We start from the raw sequence: 24,260 nt of genomic DNA on the forward strand, positions 1-24,260 counted from the left end.
AATTGACCAACCAGCAAACTGACATTGCCATCTCTGGAGTTATGCTGCTACCATGTTAAAAAATTGCAAGATCAGGATGCCCGGGTAGCTCACCTGGTAGAGCGTGCACCCATTTACTGAGGCTCCAACCCTTTGCTGCATGTCATTCCCCCTCAATCACACTTTCATGTCTAAGCTGTCGTGTCAACAATAAAGGCCTAAACATGCCAAAATAATAATAATAATATTTTTCACATTCTTTATGCTGAATGCTTTATCTACATGTGTCCAGAAACATGTTCAACAGTACATCTTTTTAAAAACAACCACTCCCTTTTGTCTTGCACAACAGCAGAGAAAAACCAGGCAACAGACCTTCGCTTTATCAAAATAGTTTATTTAGAAGGCTTTTGTCACAAAAGCAAGACATATCTTGTCTCTAAATGTCCCGTTCCACCTCTCACACTCCAACTAAAAATGTGACACAAATAAAACATCAGTTTATCACTTAAGAGCTAATAAGAAAACAAAATGCTGTAGATAAAAAAAGAGCAATACTTCACATCACTGTTGTCTATAATCATATGCTTGAAACAAGTTGATGACTTGCTATTATTGTACAAGGTGTGACAGTAAACACTGCCCTAAAACGGAGAACGCAACAAGTCAATGGTTGGTGTACATTGGCCCACTTTGAACAAAGCTTGGGCTCGTGATTGCTTACAGGGGCCGAATACAAATGCTCAAGAATTTGTAGATTTATACAAAGAAGCGTTGTGAAGCGCTGTATGGCTGTCAGTACACTGTAGAGCAGACCCAACAGTCACACCACTCCACAAGAAAATATGTGACTACAAGACAATAAAGGGGAGCAGAGAAAGAAAGACAGAAGTAGTAGATTCAATGTGTATAAATCTGTTATCACACCAGATGAGGAAGATGCTTCCTTTTGACTGAAGGAACAGAGTGAGCAGCAAGTTATCAAGTGCTCCTTACTACCTTTCTGTTTCTATACTGTAAAGTCTACACAAAGTACACTCCATTCCTGAGATGTCCCTACCTCACCAAATGCCCAAATGTTTTCTAATGTTTTTCATTGATGAGGCAAACTGTGGACATTCAAATACTTTTAAGGGGAGCTAAAGTCGGGCATATGGGAGTTAACAACACTCTAGAATGGAGCAGAGCCAAACCTCTCTGAGGGCAAACAATCAGAAGATGGTTTTCGTGGCGGCCACTTCCTGTTTACTTACACAATAGCCTTTATACATGAACCATACAACATTTTTACATGTCCATTGAAGGCAGGGGAAAAACGCTCAATCCCATGGCCCTCACTGTTGCCCCGGCGCACAAGGCCACACAGGCAGGCAGGCAGACTGGCAGGCAGGCGAACAGGCGAGGAGCGGGCTTCCGTTTATTTTGCAGGGATCTTTGCTCGTTTTCGGGCAATGGCGTCCTCCACAGCCTTCAGCTGTTTCAGCAGCTCTTCGCGGCGGGACAGTGTGTTGCTGGGTTTGTTGGAGCCCGAGCCTGAGCCTGAGCCTGAGCTGGAGCCTGAGCCAGCAGCCGAAGTGGAGCCCGGGGCGGCTGGCTTGCCTGATGGCGCAACAGGGCCTTTTCCAGATGTCTTGGGTGGTGGTGACAGAGGACGTTTTCTGTGGAAGAGAAGCAAGAGTTAGGATCACATTTTTACTCATGTCAATTCATACAGGCAGATAGCATGACTCGATTTAGGACTAAAAAAGGAAATAACCAATTATAACCATTATAACTGTGGAACCAGCTCCCAGTCTAAGTTTGGGAGGCAGACACCGTCACCATATTTAAGAGTAAACTTAAAACTCTCCTCTTTGATAAAGCTAGATAATAGTTAGGGAGTGAGGAGTTGCAGCGTTCGCCTAGACCAGCGGGGGAGGGTGTATAGCTTCTTAATTATGCGGTTATAGTTTTAGACTGCCGGGGGACTTCGTTTGACACACTGAGCTCCTCTCTCCTTCCCTCTGTGTGCATCCATGTCCCAGAAATGCTTGTTCCTAACCTAGCTCTGGGGAGCTTATTCCCCGGAGTCCTTATGTTTTTTTTCGCCCAGCAGTTTTCCTTGGATTAAGGTGGCACCTAAATCATGGTTGCAGCTATGCCCTGCTACACCCTGTAACGCCCTGCAGTGCCCTGCTACACCATGAACTAATACAACTACTATTTCTAGTCATAGTTCCATTATCTTTATTGTGACTATTATTGCCACTGTTCATCACACCCCCAACGGGCACCGTCAGACACCGCCTACCAAGAGCCTGGGTCTGTCCGAGGTTTCTCCTTTTCTCCCTAAAAGGAAGTTTTTCCTTGCCACTTTCGCACTGAAACAATCATTTACATCAGTTCAGTATCTAGCAAGACCGCTGCTGTCGAAATTTTACAATGTAGTTATTCTGCAATTGAGCACATTCAATTTACGTTCAGAAAAGTGCTTGTTTTGCCACTGAAAGGCTCATAATATTATTCTAAGTGTCTGACAACATTATGGAAAGGATTTCTGAGGAGGTCGACCTTTCTTTTTTTAAACATAAAAACATCCGCGAAATTGTGTTCGCTAAAGCCACCAGACTCAATGTAAATAAACGTCGTTTTAGCAATGTAAAATACACTTCATTCAAAGTCAACAAACAAAATAAAACTATGAAAAGCCGTTTTGGGTTGTCTTTCCACTTTTCCAACAATAACAACTCTAGTTTTGGTTGAAAAAGACAGTTTACAGATTTACATGTTAAAATATGTGGGCCGTATACACACTAAAAGTATTGTTTTTTAAATGGAGTTTGTTGGGTTTAGCTTTACCTTAGTGTTTATGTATGTGTACCAATACCTGAGTATGAGCGCTTGTGGTTGTATATATGCTAGGAATGCATAATGTTTTATGTTTTGCATGGCCGAGTTCTTGTAACCAATAACAATCTACCAAGCTGTCCTCACTAATTTTTTATTTCTTGTCCTTTTTCCTTTTTGTTAGATGTTTGTATTTGTGATGCTTTGCTTTCCCAAGTATGTATAGTGTGCTTTGCTGTATATTGATTGTCTAAATGAATATGTTGCACTTTTGCGTCTTTATTTGGAAAAAAAATATTTACAAAAAAAAAAAAAAAAGAGACTTCAAACTAGCAATTAACTCATTATGAAAATGTTTACTGATGTAATAAATCAAGGGAGAAGTAGGCTCATTTTCTTATATAAGCTTCTAAACAATCGGACTTTTGCAACCAGTGGAGTCGCCCCCTGCTGGACATTAGATAGAATGCATTAACTTTTAAGACCCGGAAGCTAGGTCCAGTATTTTCCCACACAACTGAGAATGCATCTGACACAGACAGTCTCCTGTTGTGTGCTACACGTGTGAAAGGGAAACTCCGGACTATATCGGAACTTGATTCCCCTTTTTTTCGGAGTTCATATGCGAAAATGGCTTTATTAACAAGATGACAAATGCTGCCAACTACCATGGAACCTAATATGACTCAAAATTATGACAATAGTCTGTCTGCCCTCCATCCCCGGGATCTTAACGGAACCCATTTTCAGTGAAGGCCTATTACAAAGCACCTCTTTCATACTGGGAAATTTGTGAAAGAGCCAGTGAGTACGCAGAACTGGTGTAATATTTCTGTGCTTCAGCGTATGTGCCTTGTTCCTCATTTGGGCCAAACACTTAGTTGTCAAGCAAACTTCATGCTCTGAAAACTCTGCTGTGTTTGGCCCAAGTTAACATGATCACTGCTGACGATATGGATGATGTGTCAGAAATAAAAGTCAACTTGAGAATTTCCCCACTTCAAGCTTAAACACCTTTTTTAAATTTGTTTTTTGTTGTTGCTACTTTTGACTTCTGATGTTGTATAATAAAATGTTCAAAATAAATGACAGTCCTACAGCAATAACATGCTAAGGTTAAGGTTGCACAAACCTGTCTCCTTGGGGGGGCATGGGTCGGGGCCCTTGGCCTCTGGGCCGATCCATTCGAGGAGAGAGTGGGGGTCGGCCAGGAATCCTCTTATCACGGCCTGAAAAACACCAGTTTCAGGGTTATGAGGCTGTTAATACTAAAGTATATTGGTATGTGGATATGTGTAAACATGAAGTAATGAAATCATGGAGACTTCTGTGACTTTTTTTATTTATTGGTGGAGCTCCCTGTAACCCCTTATGAGCCACTTAATGTACTGTATATTGGGAAATGGTGTACCAGCAAGTATAGCTAAAACAATTAGTCAATTATTTAAACGGCCAAAAATGAATCAGCAACATTAAGCAAAAATGCAGAAATACAATGGTTTCAGCTTCCAGCTTAGCTTTAAATGTAGTATATTAAATATCTTTGGGTTTTAGACGGTTGGTTAGACCAAACAAGCTATTCTTTAGGATTTGGCCACCTTTTGAAACTATTTTCTCCGTGACTTAACCGGGAGACTAATTGATCTTGAAATATTTGTTAGTTAGTGCTATCTCCATTATGTCATTAATCAACATGAAATGCATTGGTTGCAGTGTTGAATGTTAACATTTGCATGAGAATGAACAGTTGTGGATGCTGTTTCTCACCTCTGTCTGGAGACATGGCCATTCTCTTGCTGGCGGGGGAACCTGGCCTGTCTTTGTCTGAAGGCAGGTACCTCTTCCTGTTGCCCCTATCGCCCTGCTGCTGGAAAACGACAGGGCATAATGGAGTCAAGCAATGATAATAAGGAGTGAAATTTAAGGAATTCAAGAAGCAAGGTCTGAGTCCAACTGATTTTTTTCACATCCGAGTACAAAAAAATCCAATTACAATTTCAAGTAATTTGCAAGTAGAATTACCTGGTGCTTTTCAGAGAAAATATGTTTTATCTTGTTTGTGTAATCCATACAAAAACCAAAGTGTAAAACCAGGGTTTCTACAGGTTTCACCAAGTCAAATTTAAGACTTTTTAAGACCATTATGAATGAAATTTAAGTCATGTCAGAGTCCGGAAACATTGTCTGAAACAATTCCCCAATTTCTTCATCAGAATTATAGGACTGGTGTCTAGATTGGCTGTAATATAAGTTGCATGTTGGTCTCATTTGTAGTCATAATACAGCGAATTATATTTGGACTAGCGACAGCAAGAACTACAACACCACAGAACAAAAAAAAAAAAAAAAAACATTCTTAAGTGCTGTGGGAACATTTCAATAAGCATTAAAGGTAGCGTTACATTGACGTAGGAAAATTAAGACCTGTTGAACATTATTTAAGACCTAGAACACAATATCTAAGCGAATTTAAGACTTTTTAAGGCCTGAAATTTTGACTTTTTTTATTTGTTTAGACTTTTTAGTTATTCAGTGGGTTATGTGCTTTACTATTTCTTGCCTAGGAGTAGTGGCTTCCTATATAGGACTAACTCTTGGCAAGACAGAAACAGACCCTTTAAAAATGGAAAGAGAAGCAATAGAAACCTTATTGAGGAGGGTGAGTTTGATGTCTTTATGGGAACCTGAACCCCCGTAGCTTCCTGGGGGCCCCATGTTGCCAGGTGGGGGATGTACAGGGTGGCCACCCCTGCTACCAGGTCCTGATCTGGGCATGGGGTTTCCTCCTCTAGGTGGGGCACCAGATGGGTCGATCTTCCTACGATCCTCCCTGAAGGGTTCATCTTTCTTTGAAGGTCTCTCTGCTATGAGGACAGAAGACATAAGAACTGACCAAACATGCAATGCTAATCATCTAACTATAAAGCAAGGAATCTGTTTCGCATATTTAAAGAACTGTTAATCTGATCTACTTCATACTCAGTGGGTGTATTGTTTGTGACATTGCGCTACCACAAAAATCCCTTTTGGGTAGACTTCTGGCCGTTATTTAAATTGCGGAGATAAGCGCAATCTGGAAACTTGTTTGTTTCTGCTGTGCTTATTTTCTGTACTATGTTGCAGCAGAGTGGTGACGAGTATGACAAGACACCGTTTTAATTAAATTAGTGCTATGGAAATGTATATTATGCTGAATTAACCACAAGGACAGAAACATGGCCCATGCAGTTACACAAACCCAGACTCTTCGAGCTACACAAGATCTCTTAACACTTTTTTTTGCATCCTGTAGTGCAGGGGTCTTAAGCCAAGGACCCCTTAACTGAAAGCGAGACGGATCAAGGACCCCCTATTACATATATTGTATAAAGTTGCATATTAATCTGGTACAACAATACTACTACAATAACTTTTAGGGCAGCCTAAAGCATTTATAGATACATGTTTTGCATAGAATACTAAGTTATTCAAATAGCCTAATAATTGTTGGCATGATTTTATAAATCATGTTTTAATGTTAACCCTTAAATGTGAAACAAATGTGAAACGGTCAATCCTTTGGGATGAACTGTATCTGTGAATGACTACCTTAGTGACTACATTACCTATTATAATAATTTGGAGGCCCCCCTGGAGTGACTCTGAGGACCCCCTGGGGGTCCCGGACCCCCTGTTGATCCCTGCTGTAGTGTATTACTTGAAAATCGTAATGCAACGTGAGCTGCAGTTGGAGCGTTGCCGCTAGGGGTGCTATAGCATGAAGCAACCCTTCTGTTTGGGTTAACTTCTGCTCAAAACTACCATCGCTGACCAGTTTACAAAAAAAATTCATTCAGACAAATCCTTCTTAATCCCATCGTATGTTTTCTTTTTTTCTAGGTTGTGTGTTTGTGCCAGGTGTTGTCATTTGCGTTTGCGTTCTTGCGTGGACCATGTTTCTGCCCTAGTAGCCAATGCGGTACAGGTAATTCCAGCCACCTCCATGTTTTGTATCCCAGCCTTTATTTGTTTGTGGTGGCTATTATTTGAGACTTATCCTTGAATACTGGTTTATTTGAGAATGTATGATTTGTGCTGCTGTGTAGCAGCCTGCTGCCCACACTAACCCCTGTTCTTGTCTCTGTCTCTGCCATGTGGAGGCCGGTCCCGCACAGCCCCTCGCTCCTTGCGAGGGTGATTTGGTGTGGGCGAGCGGGAGCTGGCAGAGGACACCGGACTGGCCAGGTCAGCATACATGTCATCTGAGTCGGCGCTACGCACTGAGCTGCTGCTGGACGATGCCGATGACACCGATGACACGCTGCTCACACTCAGCGACCTGCAGCAGGAGACAACAGGTTGACCGTGAGCTGCTGATTCTCAGTCACACAGGGAAGATAACTGAGGTACTGCTGACTGGGCGCTGTCAGCACAGTTCTATGTACACTGCACAACACGCCCACGTCTGCACTCACACCACGCACGCACGCACGCACGCACGCACGCACGCACGCACGCACGCACGCCCTTCAGAACAACTAGCATACCTGGATTTCCTGGAGGGTTGCCCAGAAGAGACAGCACGTGAAAGCAAAGAACACAGAATGAAAAATATTAGGCTGTGTAATCTCAATAACCCATTATACGGTACATACATTTAAAATACCTTTATATTTTATATTTAGCTTGCAGACTTACACAGTGACTTCCGATGAATGCAACAGATCATAAGGTACAATCCGAAAACTCAGAAACTCGTATGAGCAGCTTGTTACTAAAATAACTGGTCAACCTTAAAGGTCTGTCCACTTTAAGTGAGATAGACATAGGAACTTGACTTCTTTCTTGAGGAGTTGGAGCATTTAATCACCGACAAACAGCCTAAACTGTCTAAAACTAAAACACACTGCCTTGCCATGTTTACAGCTATAGCGTTGCTACTAACTTCATGCTCATCGCCACTCTCTCTCTTTCTCTCACACACCACTGACCAAGGATTCTTCTTTTCTTCTTCTGTGTGTGGCAGACACATGGACTGTTACTCTGTTACACAGACAAAGTAGTCAAAGCTACGGCTGTTGAAGATGTTTACTACAGTCTACCCCCTATGCGACTATAGAACATATGTTCTGGAAATGTCCAAGACTGTAATTATTGGGTCAATATTTTCCAAACTCTGTTTAAAGTTATTAAAATACAACTCAAAAACATTTACAATTGGAAAAAAGTTCAATTCTCACCCTTTTTGATTTGTTTTTCTGCCAAAACAATCACAAGCCACAGACCACCACTTATCAAACATTACAATACAAAGTACAACAGACCGATTAATTTATATGTCCAGTTTTTCAAGTAGAGTCTTATAAAGATCCAGGGTCCTTTATCTCCACGGTCCTATTTATAGAGGGCTGATACAGCCCGTTCCATTGACAGTATATCCATGAAGTCCTTTAACCAATTGTCAGTGCTAAAGCAATTGGGTTTATGAATTTTCCAATTCATCATAATTATTCGCTTAACTGACAAAGCGATGATGCGTTGAAATTAGTGTTGACTATATATTTTCTACCCTACTGCCTAGAAGGCAGATTAGTGGGCAGAGTGGTATTTTCACATTCAGAATCGAAGACAATCTAGAGAAAACCTCTTTCCAAAAACCCTTCACTGAGAGCCACATTATGTGTATCAGTGGTCCTGCCTCACCACAACCATGCCAACATAAATGTAAGCCAGAGTTGTCCATTTTCGTTGCTGCTTAGGGTTATATAAGCACTATGTAAACATTTAATTTGAAGAATTTTGTATCTTACTTATTTAGATAAAGCTGAGTCTTAATGTTGATACCAAGATATCTCATACCTTGTTTCCTCCACCCCCCCAAATGCAATATATGGTCAACAACATCTCTTTAAAAGGAAGTTCTTGGCAAACTGCAGTGCTGTTGACAATGAGGATGTTCACAGCAAGTACCTGGATTTTCTGGATCCGGAGCGTGAGTTGGAAGAGGATCTGGATCTGGAGCTAGAACCAGTAAAACTGCTACCACTTCCACTAACACTGCCACTCACAGTTCGCCTGGAAGACACAGACACATAAGTGAGAACACAGCAAGTAGTTTTTTATGAAAACTATAAAAAATCAAGTTGTCCTACTAGTTCCACCAGCCCTTTGCAGTAGCCCTGACCAATCACTAATACCACTTTCACACCGATGGGTCAATCAGGGTTGTACCCAGGTCGGCTGTGTGTTTGATTGGGTTAACCCTCCTCGATCTACTCAGCTTCGCGACCCAGGTAGCAAGGTGGGTTTGATCAGGGTAGACTAGGGTGGATTTCAATGTTCACAACCTGGGTCGCCAACAGCCGGGTCGGGACAAATTATGTGATTGGTTGGAAATGACAGTGGGGCAGTCGTCACAGGTCGCCGCCTATGTTCGACATACACTTTGAAAAAAAAAACATTTTGTCTCACTGTGCTTTATGCTGGGTTTTGACTGTATAAAACTAAGATGTTCACAGGCAGCTTCAACAACAGCAGAGAGGTTCAATTCATTTCCGAACAGTCCGCTGGCAGTGGGTGCCCGGATAGTCACTAGTCTGCCTTTTGCAGAGTAGTAGCAGAGTTTTACAGGCAAAACTGCCTGTAGAGACAATCTAAAACCTACATTGAGCTCTTGAACAGAAAAAACACACAGCAAGTGTTTTTAAAGGGTAACTTTGGTATTTTTCAACCTGGATCCCATTTTCCAAGCTTCCAAAGAACAACAAGCTGCAATGTAACATTAATGGGCAATTGCACACCTTCAATTTACGTCCACAAAAAGTGCTTGTTTTGTCACTGGCATGGTCAGATTATTATTCTATGTGTCTGACAACATTATGGAAAGGATCCCTACAGAGGTCAACCTTTTTGTTAAAGAGTAAGATCTAGGCCTGTCGCGATAGTCAAGTAATGGCATGATAAATAAAAATGTGCACTGCCGCTCCTTCAGCTGTTTATGAAAAGTCATAAAGTCGTAATTACACGACTCTGCAGAGCTATCTGCTCTACTGAACTCAAGCGAACGGTCATCCGCTCTCTCTCCCCTTAGGGTGAGCAACTGGAACAGTGACAGGACGTCATCACTCGCAAAGTCACGGCAACCAAATAAACAACAGGGCGAGTACTACTTGTCACCCAATCTTTGGCAAGTGACAAACACCAACGAAAGCCACAACATGAAATCCGCACTCACGTGGGTCCCGTGAAATATGACAGCTACAGTTTATTGGAAAATAGCATTATGGGACACTGAATTTGATGAATTTACTGTTTATCAGACCCCAGATGAGACAAGAAGCTAACGTTAGCGAGCGCTGCGGTGACGGTCCCTCTGCCTCGGACTCCCCGCTGCAGGAGACGCGGTATTCCTCCGACACGCTGTATTAACGTTACTGTTTTAAAACAGTTTTCCAGGTTAGTGGGGGTGCATAACGCTCAAAACTGTACATAGCTAGTAATGTTCACTCAGCGTTTTGTTTTGTTGTTAAACTGTGTGTAAAATGAGCGGTGACGTTAAATCACCGGTTTCAGGTAACGGCACCCTACGGTACCGTCTATTTGCTGGATGGTTTCAAACGGTCGGTAGCTAACACAGCATATAAGCAGATAAGCCCGTTGACAGCGACGTTATTGTTCATATTTTGGCACAATTTTTCTGACTGTAGTAGTGGTCATAGTGACTGAAAGTGTGATGTGAGATGCTAAAAAAAACCTACACACTGTTTTCAGGTAACGTTAACGTTTTGATTGGGTTTGGTTTTTATTCCAGTGCATTTTTTATTAACAGAGACTGAGAGTCCATTTTATTTATTGTTTTTGGTTGTTTTGTTCATTTATTGTGGATATTTAAAATGTCTTCCAGTTCCAGTGTTAAATGTTCTTTAGAAATAAAAGTTTATTGAGCTTTGAAAAGGTGTACCTGCATTATTATGCCATTATCATTATATTAGATGAAGGCGGTCTCTCAACGACAATATTATCGTTTATCGCAATAATTTCTGGGACAATTTATCGTCCAGCAAAATTTGTTATCGTGACAGGCCTAGTAAGAACCTTTTTATTTAATACGAAACAGCCCGAAATCTTCTATTGCCAAACCCACCAGACTCTACTTAAATAAATATGAAATAGTAATAATAATAATAATAATAATAATAATAATAATAATAATAAAAATAGATGAAAGATGTCAGAAAGATGAAAAAAAAAAAACAGCTGCTTAACAAAGAACACAATTCAAATCTTTATCACATTGCTGAAAAATTGGTGTGTGTTAAAACTTCTGCCTAAAGTATACTAAACTATACAACACACACACACACACACACACACACACACACACACACACACACACAGTAAAGTTTAGTATACTTTAGGCAGAAGAAATTATTAAAGCAGCCATATTATGCTCATTTTCAGGTTCATAATTGTATTTTAAGGTTGTACCAGAATAGGTTTACATGGTTTAATTTTCAAAAAACACCATATTTTTGTTGTACTGCACCGCTCTCTCTCACTGCTGCAGATCCTCTTTTCACCTGGTCTCTGTTTCAGCTACAGAGTGAGACCTCTTTTCTTCTTCTGTACTATCTTTGATTGCACTTGCACATGCCCAGTAGCTCAGATGTAGATCATGTCAGCTAGCTAGCTCCATAGACAGTAAAAGAAAGGCTGTTTCTACAACTTCGGTCAGTTACAAGGCAGGATTAGCTGGGAGACTTCTAAATGAGGGTGCACATGTAAGTAGTTCTTTTGTAGATTATGGTGAACTTGTGTGTGTTGTAGCAGTGCTTTGCTATTGAGAATGAGGTAGCATGCTAGCGTTAGCATTAGCGTTAGCATGCTAACGCTAACGCTACGAGCTAATGGCTCATTGCCGATTTTGAACAGCTCACCCAGAGACTGAAGGCAGGACACATTCAGAAACCGTATCTCACTCTAAACAGCATGGATGGATTTTGTTCAAAGTTTGTATGTGTGTGGAAGCACCAGAGACACAACATAACACCCCAAATCCCAGAAAAGTGTTTTTTTCATAATATGGGCACTTTAAAGACTGCACTACAAAACATCAATGTAAAATCCAAAAACAAAAGAACAGGATCTTCAAATTGTCAACAGATGGCTGACAAATCGGTACCTGTTGAAAGTTTTCCCTTAAATATTTTACTACTGGATAACAATCCAAAATACAGCCACAAACCACAGGTATTGCTGCACCTGTGGGTGGGGAAGCCCGTATAGTATTCGGGATGTCAATCCGGGGAGCAAATGTGATGAAATTACTGCTCTTCTATGACACGTGACGATACTGGGGAAATAGGTCAGTGGTATATGATGCGCATCGAAACGCCGCTAGTGTGTGGCCACACAGGAAAAAATGGGTGCAGGTGCATTGACATGTGCTGCCAATGTGTTGCACTTAAATCACAGTGGATCTTAAAACATACATGTCTGTAACTGAGTTATGACTCAGAGAAGGAATTACATTTTTGACAAACTTGCAGCAATTGGGGGGCCTGTTTAAGTACCTTAACTGGCTCCATGCTGCGTTTCAAAGCCACTGCTGCAGCTGCCTGTTGGTGAGCAGACCAAATCAGCGGGCCCAACTGCAATAACTTTCTGGCGTGCACCTTTCATCTCACACAGTATCTTTGCTTCATGTCTCTACCTCCACACGGAACAAATTCAATGCTGGATCAGGGAGGTTGGAGTTAAGACGCTAGACAGCCCTGGTGACAAAGGTTGCCCTTCTCCTCTATGTACTGCATCCTGGGCAGCATAGTCTGCTTCCAAAGCGACCAAGCTGAACCTAATTAAATTCATCACATTGCAGGGCTTTTTACTAGTAGCACTGTAGCCCCCTAACTGTAAATTTTAGGGGCTCATGGAGAAAAGTTAGGGCCGCACACCTTAAATCGACATGCAACGCAATTTCACTTTTTCCCCATTTTAACTGTATTACTGATAAATGCTTTAATAATAAATACAGAAACTACAATCTGCTGTCTTATTTTAGTTCACAGTCACATTTTAATTGTTTAAAAGCCCTTCTAGGGACGGGCATTGGAAATAAGCAATAGCAATAAATGCTGTGATGCTGTATATTGGAGATTTATTGCACAAATGTCTATGTCTAAGCATCTGTCCCTATTCAAATAAACATGACATTACATTAATTGAATGGTGCTTAACAAATGCACATTCAGAAATATAAATAAAGAATTATTATTGTCAACATACTGTATTTTTGCCTCTGCCTCATACAGGCGTTCCCTCCCTCCTCTCTGTCTTTTTTTGTTAACACTGAAATAGCAATCATATCTAAAGTGATTAAACTTCCACATGAGTGTAAATCACATCCATGCGTTACCCACGCAGTTGACTAATCACTCACGGACCCGCCCCCCCGCCGACTTTAGAGTCGTACTCGCTCCGAAGCTAATCGCCGTCACTCTCTCACTCGCTCAACCACACACTCCTGACACGCACACACACATGCCGGCCCTGCTATTCTCTTAAAGAGATCAACGCACACACCAACGCCCAAGTATAGATTTCAGGCCACTTACGTAGGCTACGGCGAAAGCTCTGCGTGGAACCTACACAGAACCATAAATCACACTTAAAGCAACAATGGAGATGTAATGCTCATTGTGGTAGTATGTCCCCATTATTTTCTAAGTAGGGTGTCTCTACCCCGTGAGGACGATGCTCTGGCATACGACTGGCAAACTGCACGTTTTATGTCATATTCACTATCTCCCGATCAATACAGTGTAGAGACTTATTGGAAAATGAAAAAAATTATGTAACTTAATTGTGCATTGCAGGGTTGAGGTTATACAAGCATTATTACACAAGCAACCCAAATATTGGGGGAAAAATGGCTTAGACATCAGAGGGTTAAAAGATAAGACTGACAAAATATTCATAGAATAACTAGTAATGTTTTGTGACTTTAAATTATACTGAGAGACTGATGAATGTCAAAACTGTTTTATTTGTATTTGGATATGTTGTATCATAATCTGTTACACTACTAGGACATTACTACTAGGGTTGGGTATCGTTTGGGTTTTTTTCCGATATCGGTGCTAAAACGATACTTAAAAAAATAGGGGAACAGGGTATTTTACAATAACTTTGAATGCACCACTTAGCACTTACTAGTTTCAAGTGAACGCACCGTCTGTGTTGTTTTTCTGACAACGGCAGCTGCAGATTGCTTAACGTCTCGCTGTTGGAATCCTCTACAGTGAAATACAGTCACACTTTACACCGTTTAGCTGTCAGCATTTTAACCGTGTTTATTCCAGCTGCTAGCTAACGGTAGGCTAACACTTGCTGTCAAGTGAAGCGTTAACTAGCGTCATGTGCAGCGATGCTCCTGTTGCCTCTAAGGTCTGTTTTGGAGCATCAGAGAGCAGCGGAGAAGGCATTTAATTGGCACCGAAATGAGGCACCGAAATCTGCGTTGCAATTCGGTCGGGTAGATACCGGTCGTTTAGGCACCGGTGCCGTATTAGCACCGGGTTACGGCACCCAACCCTAATTACTACAGACAATCACCATCTGGTTTATGGTAAAGCCCCCATTTTTTATTGAAATCCAAAGAAGGAGTTGTCATGTGTATCCTGGCATGTGTGTCCTTTTTTGTATACATAGTGTTGTTTCAACTGACAATAGTGATTTAAATTTTATATTTGTAGTGTACCACTGTATGTTACAGCTGCACGTTTTGGGAAAATATGCATTAATGTTGTTAAACGTTGCAATAACGATAATACTTGTGATAAATAAACAGATATTAGAATGTTCTCAGTTCTGCCTTTCTGCTGCTTTCAGTATTCTGCTAAAATACAGCACATTGTTTGTTGAATTAAAAAAAACGAAAGAAAATACTTTCCATCAATATTTATAGAACAAATTGAACTGAACATAGTAAGTAACATAAGTGCAGCACTAAAAAAAGAATGACAGTTACAGTTTAAAGTGTAGCTTTCTACTGATATTCTATAAGTGTCTTTTGCGTTCCGCAGTCTGTCGTGTGTTTATTGCGCAAGTTGATATCACAATAATGATAAAAAAAACATATATTGTGCAGCCCTACTGTAGGGAAGCAGTCCTTAAAAGACGGCTACACACTACAGTTGTCTCCTCAAACATATTATATATTTTCATCCCACTGCCCCAGCCAGTATCATAAACCTATGATGACCTGTCAATCGGAGGAAAGTAGTTACATAAAACATATTTATATATAACAGAATAAACATGCTGGAACTAGTTTTCCAGGATGGTTTCCACAGTGTGACCCACGCTAACACCCACGCGCAGAGATTAAAAAAGTATCACACCCTTAAAGTTCTTCCCTGCCCTTTTAACGGTTGTTCCTCTCTGGCGACACACAAAACACACACACGCATAAACACGTTTTTCCTCGAGCCCTCCACCCACTCCCTCACCGATACCCACCCACCCACGCACCCACCCTCCCCCCCCCCACACACACACACACACACACACACACGTTTTTTCTCGAGCCATCCACCCACTCCCTCACCGATACCCAATCTCTATGGTCTTCCCCTGTGGGATACACCTGCAGTATAACTTTTTGCTGCACACAAATACAGACACAAATATGCAAATGTAAATGTGTTGGGCAATACAGTTCTGCTTATTGCAAATTAAACTGTTTAACAATAGTATCCACTGTTGACATACTTCCGTGCAAATGCGAGTCTGTCAAGCAAACATGCAGGAAGGCCAACATTCTTGCACCGACACGCACGCAACTGAAACAAATAACACAGCACCCAGACAGTTTACCTGCATGCCATCCCACGCTGTGCTGACATTAGACTTTTTTGAACCTAGCCAGGCTTTCAGTTCAGTGTGACTAAAAACTCATTACATGTCTGTAACATCTGTGACAAGATCTAGGGATTCATTAATTTCCCTGAAAACGAAGAGATTGTCTCCACCACTAAACTGTAGCCGTTTAAAAAGAGTTCAGCAATGCTGTGGCAATCCATTTTTCAAGTCTACCATAATCCCATTTTGGGCTGATTAAAAAAAAAAAAAAAAAAAAAAAAAATGTTCGGTGTAGGTGTCCACAGTAGAGGTCAGCAGACTAATTGGTGCGGCAGATCAATCTGCGTTGCTTCCGCCAGTCAAACGGTGCGCAACATCAACTGAAATGTGACAATGTCACAACTTTAGAGTAAGTTTCTAGTAACAGACTCAAGTTTGCATAGCCTAACTGGAACAGAACTTTGCCTTTTCCTGATTCCTGCCATAAATCAAATTCCTTTTGCAATGTAATGTAATTCAAACAATTTTGAGTCATATCTGACTCCATAGAGGTTAATGTACAATGTATGTATTTTAACAGCGTGGTTGTACTGATGCGTCAAAATGGGCAGAGAGCTTGTAGGTGAGGCACCTACCTCCGTGGAGGATGCTGCTGCCGCTCTTTCCGCCTGCCTTCCCTTGGGTTGGAAGGTTTTCCAGGTTCCCTTGGAGGCAGGGGCCTACCCGCTCCACCACTGCCTGCCCCGCCACCTGCACCTCCAGCTTCCCGGTGATTGGGGGGAGGCTTCCCTCCTTCCGGCAGGGGTTTAGAGGGCCTGCCCTGCGGTCCAAGAGGTGGAGGAGGACTGGGAGCTTTCTTCATGGTAGGCTTGTCCCTGCGAGGAGGGGGCATGGCACCCGGCTTCAGCGGCATGCTTAGGGATGGAAAAGGCACTTTTTCAAGCATGCAGACAGTGATGGGCAGGCATGGGCTAGCAACTAGCATGTCAGCAGAGCACATCCAATGCTTTAGCTAATGATCAATAAATAATCAATAAACAGGCATGATGCAATGTGATGCCTGAGTAAGCCCAAACTACGGACTTCATTGTGCCTTGTTATGACAATTTATGACTTACATTATATACTACCACGCGAAAAGAAAAGAGTGGACACTTATGATACTAATGAGAGAATATGTATTTAAGGAAAAACAAGGATAGAAGCAGATAATATAAACATGGCTTAATATGGATTCAATGGATATAAGTGCTTAAGATTTACCATTTAGGTAACACAGGGGGAAGATCTGGTTTGTTCTTTGCATTCCTCTGTGCTGCTGGACTCGGTGAGGGGGATGTGGAGAACGATCGTGACCTATAAATCAACAGTAAAGTGGTCATAAAAATGACACAATATCACAAATCACATTACACAAGAATACAATGGTTTTATAATGCTGCATTATGTCATTCATAATAAAGCATAACTGAAAGACTTGCGCTTCGATGTGCTTTAATTTTCAAGTGTGAGCTGAACTGAGCAATTGAGGAAATAAAACTCATGTGTGAAGTCAACAAACATGCTGAGTTTACTGTTTTTGCAGTGTGACGTTATCTACAACTGCTTAAAGCTACACTAGAGAACTTTTCCCGCTTTGGTCCCCCTACAGGTTGGAAGCGGAATTGTCCATTACATTACATTGTCCAGTTCATTCGAAATACAGATCCGCTACCCTATCTGGCAAACTTGCATAATGTAATGTAATGGACAATTCTGTGCTATGAGCGGTGAGAGTGAATCAAAACAGTTAAGTTGTGGGCTGGACAGCTAAACAATGAGCTGAAACAGTTTCACATCGCAGCCTGGCCTACCTGACTATAATTACATTTGTGCTTTCCATAAACTGTCGTTGCTTTAGGCTATTATTTCAGTTGCAACCCTGGCAGTGGGAAGCGATCGTGAGCGCAAATAAAAAATATAAAAACATAATGAAACTGATGTGCGCATTGGCAACACACGGCTCAACACGCCGATAAATAGCCAAATAACCGTAATTCCTTCCCTTTAAAATCTATAAATTTCATAAAAATACCCATCAGGGAATAATGGGGTTGTTGGTCTCTAAATGTTTTAACTTTTATGAGCGCACCCCTCTCTCCCTCTCTCTCTCTCTGCGCACGAGTTCCACCTGATCTTCAAAGAATGGTGACGCCGTTATCAATCGAGTATTGATTGGTCAGTAGGCACCGGTTGATCTCTAATCTCCAACATAACCTGCTCCCGACCAGGTTAGGTGTTCAGCATAAGTTACCACGGCAAGTGGTAACAAGTGATCCACCGTCGTGATACAAAAAACCCTGGGTTGAACCTGAAGTTACCTCGTTAACGCCAAATCTTGCTAGTACAGGCCTCAGATCTGAGCCAGTGCCTTGATCAAGGGCACTGACTGGAGAACCTAGTACATGTTTTTTGATGTTAGGGGAAACCAGAGCACCCGGAGGAAACCAACGCAAACATGGGGAGAACATACAAACTCCACACAGAAAGGCCCGGAACGACCTGGATTGGAACCCAGAACCTTCTTGCTGTGAGGCCACAGTGCTAACCATTGGGCCACCATGCTGCAGTGTCTTTTTCCCTTTTTGCAAAGCTGTTTGCAGGAAAGATTCCCTCTTTCTCTCTAACAAAAGATACCATTACAATTAGAAGTTATCTTACAACTAACTAACTTATATAGTAAGAAATAAATAAATAAGAAAATAATTTGCCGTTGCAGAAACAAGCGTTTTGACAGTTGCTGTATTTACCACAACCACACATTTCATACATGGTTTCTTATTAAGGACATGACATAGGAGTATAAGCATTGTTGATTTTCATATTTATAATATTTTTGCCTCTTCTACTCAACTCAAAAACTTGAATTTGGATGACCACCCTCCCACATTACATTCCAATTAAATCACACTTTTGAAATATATAAACCTCCAATTGTGTCTACAGGTGTTGTCAGTGCCAGTCAGACACTAAGAGCCTGATATCCAGCTTTGTAGATTTGTTTTCAGAAGAAACTGCAAGGCTCCAGGACATTTCAGTTTTTGTACGGATTGAAAAACAAGATATAAAATAAAATGTCTAAATATTCCTTAAACTACGCTAAACAAACTATAGAGTAGCAGAACAGTGAGTATGAATACTTTTATTGTCATACTGATGGAATTGGTGCTATAGAAATGTATTATACTGAATTTGTCGAGATAAATTGACACAGGGACAGATCAGAAAAAACCTGGGCTTCTTCTAAAATATGTTAAAATACACTTGTCTCTCATATCAGCCTGTTTCAAAGAAAGGGGGCAAATAAGCAAATATTCCAGACTATTCCTCTAAGTGCTTACTCACCTATTACCTATCTATATTAACCTTTACATTAGGGCTGAATGATTAATCATTTTCAAATCAAAATCGAGATTTGAAAGAATGCAAATAGCTAATCGTGAAGACCGCGGTTAATCGAATGTATATGTGCAATATTTAGTTGATAACATATATTTATGTTTGGTGTAACATTTGGTTTCACATTTTTTATTCCTCTTTTTATTATTATATTTATAGTTTTTTCATAAGATAAATGCTGAAATAATGTCATATCACAGATTGTTTCCAGAAATTTCCAATTTTCAGTGGATGTTTCATTTAATTTTTTATTACTTTATTTAACATGATCGTAGAAAGTGCAATATGTAGATGCTGCTATTGAACTGAGGCATATCAGAAAGTTCTGTTTACAGGAAAGTACTGACATTTTTTATTTGAATTGTTTTTTTTTGTTTTTTTAATTTAACTTTAGTTTTTGTGATAAATGTTCTGTGTTTGACTATTCAATGTTTCACGCTTATTAAAAGAAAAACACTTACTGCTGGCAAGTCATATGTATGTTCTCATCCTTGTATAAGAATATAGAGCCATTTTGATGGTGTTTCATGTTATAATTTTCCGTGACATGTTTTATCTGTTACACAGTGAATATTGAACTTTAGCCAAACTTAAATAAATAAAAAAAATAACTCTGCATAAACATGTCTGCAGGTTGTACAGAAGTAGAGGAATGACTGTGACTGTGTTAGTGCAAATTCAACAGCTAGGTATAGTGAGATCCACAAATAGATATACACAGACAAAAACATTTGTGTACCTAGAGCGGCTGCCACTGAAGGAGCTGTGCTGGGAGGAGTGGCTGGAGTAGGAGCTGAATGAGGAAGAGCGGCTGCGGGAACGAGATGACCCAGAGCCTGTATAGGATGAAGAGCGAGACGAAGACCTGCAACATACATATACACACAGCACATGTAGTTAGGATTAATGAACAGCTTCTTAAACAGACCTCTCTAGAGTAGTGAAAATGGTGACAAGATGAAACTAAAACTAGAAAATGCATTTCCTGCAGAAAATGCGTGTGAATGCTGAAAAGCTAAATTGCTAAAGCTAAACTGGATTAATAGCTTAAATCGATAAGAATAAGTTGAAGTAGTGAGAATAGATGTAAAAGTGGGAATTGTTTTAAAAATATTAAAAATATGTGGAATGTTTTTTGTAGCTGAACGTATGCAGAAATTAGAGGCGACCAAAGAAAGTTGAAGAATAAAGAATCGGATAACAATACTGTGAATGCTGCTGAATCAGCATTCACACAATCAGGTACGGGGTTCCTGGGGCGTTCTACCCCCATAAGATAATTTCAGTGATTTCATTATGCAAATTAGGCCTTTTTTAGATTAGAATACTACGAGAAAAGAACAACATGTATTGATAAACAAATGATGTAGAGATGCACCGATTGACCGGCTGGTGACCGGAATTGGCCGATTTTCACGCGATTGGCCATGCCTGGCGACCGGGCGGTCAGTCTGACATATGCCGATTTTATGCCGGTCAAATGCACTTGGGTGCCGCATGATTAACATTGCGCAACATCAGCGCACCGCCGCTCAATCAGCTGTTTATGAAATGTCATAAAGTCTTAATTATACATGGCTCTGTGTCAGCCGCTCTCTCTCTCCCCTCTGAGGCTGAACAACTGGAACATGAAAAACGCACTCACGCGGGTCCCGTGAAATATGACAGCTACAGTTTATCGGAAAATAGCGTTGGGCACACTGACTTTGATAAATTTACTGTTTATCAGACCCCAGATGAGACAAGAAGCTAACGTTAGCGAACGCTGCGGTGACGGTCCCTCTGCCTCTGAGGCCCCGCTGCAGGAGACACAATACACATACAGTGCTGCTCATAAGTATTCATACCCATGCTAAAGTTGACTAAAAAGAGGAATAAAAAAAATCATCTTTTGGAAATTGATCTTAACGCCTTAATTAAAAAAATGAGGAAAAATCCAATCTTTTAAGGACACCATTTTTTTTTGTGAATGAATAATGTATTGTAAATAAATAAATGTTCTTCCTTAAAATACAGGGGCCATAGTTATACATACCCCTATGTTAAATTCCCATAGAGGAAGGCAGATTTTTATTTTTAAAGGCCAGTTATTTCATGGATCCAGGATACTATGCATCCTGATAAAGTTCCCTTGGCCTTTGGAATTAAAATAGCCCCACATCATCACATACCCTTCACCATACCTAGAGATTGGCATGGTTTTATTTCAGTTACCCACAAACTGACCTACTGCCACCCCATTTCAATCACCATGTTAGTATGTAATTGGGATTGTAGCTTAGATGTAAATGTAATGGAATAAGGAGAAGAGGAGGTGTTTTTGCAGACATTCATGTCAGCTAGCGCCATCATGGTATTGATTTTTTTTCCCTACTGCACTCATTTAAACCGCCGCGATTAGCACCATAAGAAAATATTTTCTGTTATAAAATTGTTCCTGATGTCAGTTGGCATTCACTGGCATTTAAAATATTAAATATTACATATCAAGATACCATGACATACAATTCAACCCTCACTTTTGTTGCATTGGAGCCACCCTTTTACTAGACCTGAATAACCCGATTACAATTAGACAAATGAATGGCAGTACTAACGGCAGTATTCACGTGGATAATTGCATTCAACTGACCTTTAAATCAAATTCTATTAGAGATGTTCCGATACCGATACCAGTATCAGTATCGGCTCCGATACTGCCTAAAACGCTGGTATCGGTATCAGGAAGTACTGGAGTTTATGCACCGATCCGATACCACATAATAAAGCCCTAAATCTAAAAATCTACGTTAAAGTAGTTTATTTATGTTCTTTTTCCGTTATAACTGACTGTCAAACTGCATAATAAAAGAACGTTCTGTGGCATTCATGTTTCACAAAGAGTTTAACCTGAGCCAGACCGACAACAAAGATAGAAATCATATCACATCCATACAGGGATAGTAGTATACAGTAGTTAAAACATAATAAAATATATGACACACTGGTATCGGATCGGTACTCGGTATCGGCCGATACGCAAGTTCAGGTATCGGAATCGGTATCGGGAAGCAAAAAATGGTATCGGACCATCTCTAAATTCTATACATTGAATATTCGTATTATTCAAAAAGCAGTGCAATTATGTGTCTGTATCCTGTGAAAGGGCTTGTTACTCAAGTGTTTCACAAGTGGTACTGTGTATGTTTACAAACCAGACTACAAATCTTAAGGCGCCTTTGATGAGACTGCCAGTCTGTAGTACTGTACTGTACTGTAAGTGACACAGAGATGTGAAGTTCTTATCAGCAGAGAATGGTGTATCAATCAGCTGTCTTTCTTTAGAGTTTACAAAAAGGCTCTGGAATGAGGGGAAAAAAAAACCTGTTGGATGTCAAAGCATGTAAAGCACCATTAGTACTGGCATCCAGTAGCAAGGCTGCGGCTCTTTGTACTGTACAAACAACACTATATATACACTGTCTGAGGAAATGCTCTCAGAATCTTCTTCTGATATACCACATGTATGTTATAAAAACATTTCAGACAACGACAGCTCAGCTCAAGGGACTACTCAGCAATTTGTGAAGAGTATTTTTATTGCCAATTTATTTCCAAAGGGTTAAACCATATCAGCCCCGATAATCAGCCAGGCCGATAATTGGTCGATCCCTAAACAGGTTTTATTTAGTGCTCAACCACACATCACATAGTCCTGTGAGATAAAATTACCCCAAGTCTGCCTTGCACATTAGTAAAGTTACAAAATCAACAGAATGTCCAAATGTTTCCACACTTGCAGGCTTAACTTGCAAGCTTGCGCTCCTAAATGTTGTGCGAGTCAAAAACAAGCATATAGTTACAATAAAGAGTGAGCAAACTAGACTTCTTCAGTTTAATTGACTTCACTTAAATCCATCGGCACAGGATTATGAAATTTTAGCTATGGTGATGATTTTTTTAATAGACATCATGGTTAATTAGTGAACAAGTGATTTATCTTTTACTTCCTCATAACATTTTAAGTAGGCATACCTCATACCTAACTTTGCGTGCAGTGCAAGATAACTTATTACAGGTATTCACCCCGCCTTGGACATGTTTTATTGTTTTACGACCTTGTGTCACGGTCGATGCCATTAGGCTTTTGACATTAATTAACAGAAATGAAACAACTATCTTAATTAATGACTAATACAATACAACTGTTTTGCATTCCAGTTCTTCCATTTTTAAAAGCAAATTGAAAACATGTTTGCAGCTCATTTATGACTGATGTGGCAACAAATAGTTTGTAGCTGTACTTTACACATTTTTTCAACTGTGAGCAACACTATTTTCTTTACTTTTGCTGGATCTAGGTAAAGCCAGTAAAGGAAAAGCCTCATAAAAGTACATTGTATGTTACTGTCATCAAATATACATCATACCTGCAAACTCTGAAGAGGTGTTAAAGGTGACAAACAACCGAACCCTCTACAAGATTTTTTTGAAATATCAGCTTAAAAGTTTAGCACTCTGGTGTACTCTGAGAAGACAATTAAAGAGGAGGACAATATTTACTTCAGGCAAAAAAATGTATCATTCAGTGTTTATTCCAGTGTTTCCGCTCTTAAGTCACCTTTTTGTTTTAAACAATTTTATCAGGATTTTGTTTTAACATAATGAGCTGCAAACATGACAACATTTTTCCCATTGCTTGCTATAAACTGTGCAAAACAACAGATGCGTAACCTTATCAAAAGTGCCACTGAAATATTAATTTATCTTGCTAAATATGTGCTAATTTGCATACATTTCCAGAAAAAGAAATCGGAACATTGGATTAAGCCAGATTCAAACTTCTTGAAGTCAAGAGTGGCCAGAGCTTTGTGAACGAAAGAAAGTTGGTAAAGACTTGCAGTTAATTGTCATGCAGTTTATGGACGAGTGTATGGCTACTCTGTGAAGAAAATAACATGAAGTTGGGGTTTAATTAACGTGGCTTTATTTCATTTTCCGGAGCCAGCCATTACAGGCTTTGTAACCGTTTTTATCATCATAATCCAATTCTCGTAATTTATAAAACGGACATCAACATTGCACATAGTTCTGATGCAGTGGACGCTAGTATTAACCCAGCCACATTATTCTGAGTCTGAACTGTAACGTTACACAGGGTGCGATTTGTGAATTCACAACAAAACATAACATGCAAG

General features: G+C 40.3%; 1 protein-coding gene across 9 annotated transcripts in view; it reads right to left on the bottom strand.

Moving 5' to 3' along the window:
• Positions 1–355: 355 nt before the first annotated feature.
• Positions 356–24,260, bottom strand: part of zc3h18 (zinc finger CCCH-type containing 18) — a 53,461-nt gene continuing 29,556 nt past the window's right edge. For 3 of the 9 annotated variants that reach the window (XM_036002997.1, XM_036002999.1, XM_031282703.2), the window contains exons 11-20: positions 19,823–19,948; positions 16,909–17,001; positions 16,281–16,559; positions 8,755–8,859; positions 7,332–7,340; positions 6,912–7,123; positions 5,452–5,669; positions 4,573–4,672; positions 3,938–4,034; positions 356–1,637 (exon numbers count right to left, since the gene is read on the bottom strand). In XM_036002997.1, the coding sequence (XP_035858890.1) occupies positions 1,397–1,637; positions 3,938–4,034; positions 4,573–4,672; positions 5,452–5,669; positions 6,912–7,123; positions 7,332–7,340; positions 8,755–8,859; positions 16,281–16,559; positions 16,909–17,001; positions 19,823–19,948 (1,480 nt within the window). In that variant the 3' untranslated portion in view covers positions 356–1,396. The remainder of the gene's footprint in view (positions 1,638–3,937; positions 4,035–4,572; positions 4,673–5,451; positions 5,670–6,911; positions 7,124–7,331; positions 7,341–8,754; positions 8,860–16,280; positions 16,560–16,908; positions 17,002–19,822; positions 19,949–24,260) is intronic. The other 6 variants (XM_036003000.1, XM_031282704.2, XM_036002998.1 and 3 more) reach the window with 6 other exon arrangements.

Source organism: Sander lucioperca, chromosome 7 (genome assembly GCF_008315115.2).
Source record: "Sander lucioperca isolate FBNREF2018 chromosome 7, SLUC_FBN_1.2, whole genome shotgun sequence".
NCBI lineage: Eukaryota > Metazoa > Chordata > Actinopteri > Perciformes > Percidae > Sander > Sander lucioperca.